We start from the raw sequence: 7,464 nt of genomic DNA on the forward strand, positions 1-7,464 counted from the left end.
GGAGTTAGTCGAATCACTGCCGAACAAAGGCATTCCGGTGCGTCGCCCGTCTGTTCGCCTGCAGATGGTTCGCTTGGACGCACGACGAGCGACGAAGCGATGCAGGTTCCATCGTCCATGCGCCCTCGGCTCGCGTTATAGTAAGCCTCAACCCGACTGCGCGCATACCAGGCAAGCATGGAACATAGTTGTCTGCTAGCCCGCTTGAGTGCTACGACGGATATGCCATTCAGATTTTGTGTAGTGGGAAAACGGGTACAAGTCCAAAGGGATGGCTTAAATTCTTCATGGAAAAGGCTGAGAGATGCCATATTTCACCAACTTTAATTTGTTTCACTCATTTTTTTCTTTCTTTCCAATATTACCTTCTGCCTCTGCCTTTCTCTTTCAACCATCCTAAATGTAGATAATGACATGATTGTGATACATACCAAAACGGGACCGCAAGCCATAACGACAAATTGCACTCTTCTAGTAGCGAATATTAGAGAAAATTTCTTCAGACGCGGAGTCTGAAGCAGAGAACAGTCGCCAAAATGTAAACCAGACGTTCTAGCGAGAAACAGAGACAAAGGAAACCCTTATTTTATAAACTAGATTAGACAATGATTTTATAAACCGAAGAGTATATATATATATATATATATATATTTGCAAACGGATTTACGAAAATAAAATATGCTGGCTCTTAGGACAGTGTTCTTTTCGTGCTGTGTAGATTCATAATGTGTCATTTGAAGTTAAGTAACTTTGTCCCGAGAGAGATAACATGGCTGTGGTTGAAATAAACCGATCCAATTGCACCTGATAGCCACAGAAAAATACGTCACCTAAGTCACACGAAATGGTCGGAAATGCTTTTAGGAATGATACGCAAAACCCACCATGCTTCTAGGTATGTATCTCATGATGTCATCTCGCAAACACTTTGACAGTGGCAAAAGCGTAGTAAAGCAGTTAGGGGTGTCATAAGAAATAAAACAAATGTCGACCGGCCACTTTGTCCTTAACGCTTCATCCATACATAAAAATTCTCCTCTTTATGTGTCGGCTAGAAAAGTGGCTGAAGGCTTTGACACTACACAAGAGAACAGTAGGACGTAAGAGGACTAGCGCCGTATTTATTCTAGCATGTTAGCAGTTCCCCGAAAAGTTTCGAAGCTCCATTTATCGTTGGGCGCTACTACAAAAATTATACCCAGGCAAAGCAAGATTCAGCCCTTTTCTCTATGCTCCATCTTGCGTTTTTCTCTCTCTTGATTCCTACTGTTAAGTGGCAACGAGGCAAAAGCAAACAAGCGAAAAGGAATCAACCGCCTCTCTGCTGTATAAGGGCTTCGCTTGACTTAGCAGCTGGAGGCTGCAGAACTTCAGACGGCTATATCCGTTCTAGTTCGTCGCTATCCGCGATGAGTACTTGTATACGCTCGATCGTTGTCAGCTGTTCTAGCTGCAGTGAGCAGTACGTTGCCTACAGCGCTGTAATTAGTGACGACGCTCCCGCACGATTCTCTGAAGGACAACTTAACGTTGTGGTAACTGTATAAAAATGAAAAGAAGCAGATGTGTTGTTATGAACCATGTTCTAGTCCGTATTCGACGTTATGACTTGTATTTCTGTGACTTCACAAGATGCGGAACACATCTTCAAAAAACTTTCGCAGTACCACTTAGTGTGATTTGCCCGTTTTAGAGTAGTATTAGAACAGTGATTACGATATGGGGTGATCTCCGAAGATATGTCTGTTGAGTCTATAAGTTTGAAGGGGCCACAAAAGCCACAGTAAGTTATTTGTTGAGTTCCAATATCAGGTATTTAGATCAGAAAGCAAATATGGGTATAATGTTGTGCATTTAACTTCTTTAGTTGAGTAACCCAGTGAGCCGCTGTAATCTTGAAACTACCCGTGGTTAACGACTTCTTTCAAGCCGGTTGGCCTCGATCCTCTCTTCGATATAGCCACGATATCCATCTTGTAAGGCTGCTTTCGACCATCTAACTTCTCCATGTTCTGAGTTATGCCGTTATCAAACGTTCCATCAGACGGCTGGTCTCCAGCATGATTCTAACCGTATGTCTATGCCCGGGTTTGAACCTAGAGCACAGCGTGTCCCTAATATTACCAAGAAAATGCGTTACCCTCTAAGCTCTCAAGGGCACCCGCTTGTCTAACTTAATAGCAGTAAAATGCCTTTGCAACCTCTGGTTTTCACCAACTTACAATAGTCAACGTTGACTTGTCGAGTCTTTTAAAGGTAAGCCTAGAGAGAATCATCCGCTTTGCCTCACAAAAACCTTTCCCGGATTTTTCCAAGCCGCATAGAAGCTGACAATAATATAAGCCGTCGATTACGGGCAAAAAAGGTTTCATTGTGGTAAGGGTCCAGTGTGCCCGTATATATGGAGTAACTGTAGTAACAGATTTTGCTCTAATTCCTTTTTCTCCAAGTTTCATTATATTCTTCATGAAAGAACGATATTCCTTCTCACAGTATATGAGACCGCTGGCGCTCGGTCGAAATGGTCTGAGTTTAAGCCTAGCATTAAATATATATATATATATATATATATATATATTTTTTTTTTTAATAACATTTGCCACTTTCAAGTGCAAGCAAAAATAGCTCAATAAAACGTACGCTATCATAGCGTCAGCTTGAGACGAGTGCGCCCAAACGGGTATTGTATACGAACGAAATACTACATTGCACAAAATATGACAGTTTGTTTGCCATGGAACGGGGCATAGATATAAAGACTAATTCTTAATTATATTGATTGATAAAATCTTGTTCAGGTAACTTAAACCATTTACATGCTAAGTTCTTGATAAATTAACCAATAAAGTACAAACGATTAGCGTGATTTTTGTACGGTCTTTATTTCCAAGACGAATGAAATACAGAGTTCCACGCTTTCGTATGACGGATCTTTCTAGTATTTCAAGGCTGATGCTGAATTGTGTTGACATGGCTGATATGTATAAAAATTTGTACATGCTTTTAGTGATGTAACACTAAATCGATTGGTTACACTGTACCTTCTCTAATATTTATTTAGGTAATCTATATAGAAATAGGAAAACATAATGTTCATCAAAATGTTGCAAAGTGTTCAATTATACAAACAAAAAAGATATTGCTTCTATGTTATTACTTACGGAACAGACATAGGTCAAGGTAGGCATTGACTAGTTGAAAAGTGAGGACTGTGTCGGCGGCTTTCTAAATGAGAAACTTACCTCCAATTCTCGATTACGTAAATATGCTTACATCTAATTTGGCACTCTATAGGCCATTCAAAATGTACCTCATTGGCTAAACACACCATGTTCACGTGCCCTTCTCTTCGGACACCTCGCTCTAACATTTTTCGGTGAGTTCAGCTATTTTGCATCGTACAAAATGTGAACACCTCTTCGAAGACGAATTTCTTGAAAAAAATTCACTTAAGCGATTATACGTGTACCTATATATACTCTGTACAAATTCCCGAATAATGCAGTGCATTCTTGTTATTAACCATTGTGCCAAACTTAATAACTTACGGGCGTCTAAACGATTACGCACATACTTGTACATACATCTCTAAGTCGTTAGCGATTTAGAAAAACATTTTACCTTAAATATCCACAGTGAGATTGTGCTCACTGCGGCGACATGCTAGCCCAAAATGCAAATAATTTTAGCTTGTAGTATGGCACACAAAGTTCTCTCGGGACACTCCCTAACTTTGTTAGACCTTTCTATTACTTGCTGAACTACTTATATACAACTATACTCCGTTCCAGATTTGTTTATACTTGAGGATTTTACTAACAGAAACAAAAAAAAAAAGATGGATTTTCGAATGTGTGGCTAAACCCCGAACTTGTTCTAAGTTTACGCTTATTTAAAATATCGCTTCATGGGAAATAGAATACTTTCTGTAGAAATCTCTCCGTTTCTTTCGAGTTGTACATGTCGCTAGTTTCTTAAGGCTAATTAGCTACGAGTCAGTAGCGATTCAATGGAGAACGAATTACCTCCTGCGTCCTTATCGTCCTGAGATCTTTGTTTGTGCTGTTGCTGTTGTCGTATTGCTGCTTGAGTTAAGAGGACGAGGTTGATTTGCTGTTCAGGCGTTAAAAATGGCACTCGGAGGAGACCTCCCGACAGAAGGGGCAAATCTGGTGATTGGGCAAGTTGCTGCACTGAATGACCATGAGGAGATGGGCAGGGCGAAAGCATGCCAGAACACAGAAGAGGGAAAGCGGCCATATTTGTCGGCGCAGTTATGTCAGCTGGGTTAGAGAGATCTGAAATCCGCATATTCGAGTATCAGAGTGATGACTAGTTAAAATACTGTGTCGCAAAATAGATACTGCGGTCATCAACGGATGTTATGTATCTGCAGGCAGATAATCTGGAGAGTTAGCCGAAATTATTCGCCGAGAAACTCTACAGCCGTCTTAAAGTAACACCTCAAAAAACAGATAAAGACCATTTCGAAGTGAATCCTTACCTAGAGGACTGTATCGAAATGGGTTGTTGGTGTGGCCTGGGCTGGGCGTTTCATCTCTCCCATGTGCTGTGGTTGGGGTTGGGGTAATTCTGCAACTGTCGGTTTCTTCCGGAGAATCTTCAGCCAAACGTTTTATGGCACGTGCAGCATTTTCGGCAGCTTGTTGTTGCCTACTTCCCAAATTGAGTCAATATTTACGTTGTTAATGTGTGTCTTTCAAAATTTTCCAGCAGTAACACAACAGTGCTGCTAACTGTCTTCACAATCGAGCGCATCATCAGCAATTGTTTAGATGTAGAAGACGTTTTAATTGTATTTTTTATTGGGCAGTTGGGTGAAGAAGAGTACTCACCTTCGAAGTGCCACTTGAGCAGCCATGACCCTTTGTCTCTCAACGACCAGTAGACAATTCGCACACGGACAGTCTCGCCATCTGCACAGTTTTTTATGGCCTTTTAAAGACGAAACAACTCCATGATTGCGACAACGAGCGCATTTTGGCGAACGAAGGCGCGGTGCGGACGATTCCATCACTGAAGAAGAGGCCTAAATATTTATGGTTTAAAAGGAAGCAGTTATCTATATTTCAATCATAAGTAGGCCACCGAATCAGTAACTTATCTGCCCGAAGGCAGTATTTCTCCGAGTCGGATTCCTTACAAAACACGTTTTGTCATTAGCATACGTGTCGCAAGAATAAACATTAAATATATACTTCAATCTCTTTGATGGCATCCGCTAGCTGTTGAGTGCCGGATACAAGATTAGGAAACAATTTAGCCTCAGTCATTTTGTTGAAATATAACATCATCATAGAATAATTATGGAACTCCATTATAGACGTATCATGTACAGTGAGAGAATACAAATACCGACAAGATAGGCTAATGTTAAAACCGTCAGGAGAAAAACCTATACATATAAGTTAGCATACAACTATGGAAGTAACGAAATTGTTACGCAGAATATGCGATATAAAAGATACCCTATTCTAATAACAGTCATTTCTAACGAAAAAGGTCCGAGGCCCGAAGATCTATATCTTACTTGTACTTCACTTTGAACAGGTACGTAAATACAGTAGAATCGCTAGTTTCACCAATAGGTTGCAGGCCTGAGTAAAACGGATGTTGAAAATGTTCGCTTGCGAAACTAAGCACAACGCAGGCTTTAATTCATGACATATGTGGGATCGACAATTTAGAGTTCATCTTGGACGATAATCTGGACGAATTTAACCCATACGTGTAATTTATATTGGCGAACCTTAAGATGTTCTATAGAATAACTATAGCACTCATGAATAGATCTGTAATTGCGCTAGATGTATATAACTCTTACAAAAGAAAAACAGATATTTAGGACGACGGAATGCATAGTCTCACACAGCTACAGAAAATCCTGAAGAACGCACCATATAATACTTAATTATTTTAATACAGTGTTTTCCACAGAGCGCGCTAGCAGTTCTTCTGGGCACACTATCGTATCACTGGGTCAGTTCTTCTCACGCTGAATTACAGTCTTCACACGGGTTAGCATCATTGTACTAGAAGTCTTCTCAACAATAGCAACAATCGTCACAACGCTCCTATGTTAATCCGTTACGTACGTTCGATTTGGTTACCAATGTCGTGTTTCCCTATGAAGAAGAAGGAAAACCCTGCTATTTGTCTGTCGCCTATAAGAATCTCTGCATGTGATAGTTTGCTTTTCTACCTCAAATCTTATGTAGCTTCGTGTTTAGAAGTAGTAGGCGGCGCTAGAAAAAAAAAGGGGCAGGTCCTTAGTCTGGAAGGCGGGACAAAAGTCAAACACACTCATTCGTAGTTTGAATCAGCTCTACTGTGCTGTAAGCTAATAGCGGCCTTACTTAGATGATATTGCTTAAGTTCTTCGAGCTAGCGACACGAATATAGGCTACGTATAAGAGGTGGTGTGATCTTCTGTGTGGGCTCTATAAGTTAAGGCATTTTCCACTGACTTTCTTTCGTGTTAAACTTCTGAATTTGTCCACAGACATGTTTGTACTGGGTACTAGTGTCGCATAGATTGATCCCCAATGCTTCGGGTTGATTCAGGTATGGCAGCCGATGGCTATGGCTGTGGCTGTATGTGTTTCACATTAGCACATGTTTACTGTAGACCTTCGTAGTTGTACTCGAAAAATAGACTGTTCCCATCTCTTCTGCGTTTCTAGAGATCGGCCGCTGCGGAGTAGCCGGGCGGAGATCAGAGAGAACGTAAGGTAGACATTTTCTTCTGGAGGCGACGACACATAACAATGGGCGGTACATTTAAACGACAAATAACGCATGAGCACACACCATCAGGTCAGAGTCACTCCTGCATGACTCTTGTACAATACAAACAATAACATCTAATGTTGCGTCTCCTGATATACAAACGCATCCAGATAAACGGATAGCCGATGTTATGGTAACCAAGTGGACACTTCTAGACACATAAACACGCAGTCATATGTAAATACAAAGAACTGAGCAACGCCGCTTTCCTACGAGAGTGTCGAGATACAGTCTTATATGATCATTATTGGCCAACACTGAGGTTTTTTAACACTGAGGTCGATTTAATACAAGAGAGCAGCTATGGCTACCTGACGAAACATGTTCGCCTCGCGTTCCATAATGTACGACACTCGCGACGCGCGATACTCTTGTAATAGCTAAAATCCATCATGATCATAAAATTGCTGAAAACGTCACAAGCACTTATGGATGTATTTTAAGTTGAACTTGAAATAGCAGTTTGTTAATTCGGGTCCCTGCGCGCACTTAAGTAGCGCCGAGAGAGCAAAATATGACACACGTGACAAAGATATAGCCTGCATATGTATGTATATACACTACGACTTACACTTCATATGGCTGCATCGTAAGTGTAACGCAATTGTAAAGCTAATGCTTAGAATTACTATGCTAATTATTAAGCATCACATA

The 7,464-nt window shown here is 40.8% G+C and overlaps 1 protein-coding gene across 1 annotated transcript; it reads right to left on the reverse strand.

Annotated features, from left to right (window-relative positions):
- Positions 1-2,857: 2,857 nt before the first annotated feature.
- Positions 2,858-7,464, reverse strand: LOC111265582 (uncharacterized). The gene is made up of 4 exons (XM_022842384.2): positions 5,919-7,464; positions 4,857-5,050; positions 4,505-4,674; positions 2,858-4,298 (listed from the first exon to the last, which is right to left on the reverse strand). Exons 1-4 carry the CDS (start codon positions 5,919-5,921, stop codon positions 3,985-3,987), a joined length of 681 nt encoding a protein of 226 aa, XP_022698119.1. The 5' UTR covers positions 5,922-7,464; the 3' UTR covers positions 2,858-3,984.

This window comes from Varroa jacobsoni, unplaced genomic scaffold (assembly GCF_002532875.2).
Source record: "Varroa jacobsoni isolate VJ856 unplaced genomic scaffold, vjacob_1.0 scaffold_989, whole genome shotgun sequence".
In the NCBI taxonomy this organism is placed as follows: Eukaryota; Metazoa; Arthropoda; class Arachnida; order Mesostigmata; family Varroidae; genus Varroa; species Varroa jacobsoni.

Excerpts from the sequence above, each read along its gene's own strand:
- LOC111265582 (XM_022842384.2), bottom strand. Across the intron at positions 4,675-4,856 it reads GCTCAAGTGGCACTTCGAAG|GCAACAACAAGCTGCCGAAA; the intron begins GTGAGTACTCTT and ends TTTGGGAAGTAG. Across the intron at positions 4,299-4,504 it reads ATTTCGATACAGTCCTCTAG|ATCTCTCTAACCCAGCTGAC; the intron begins GTAAGGATTCAC and ends TGCGGATTTCAG.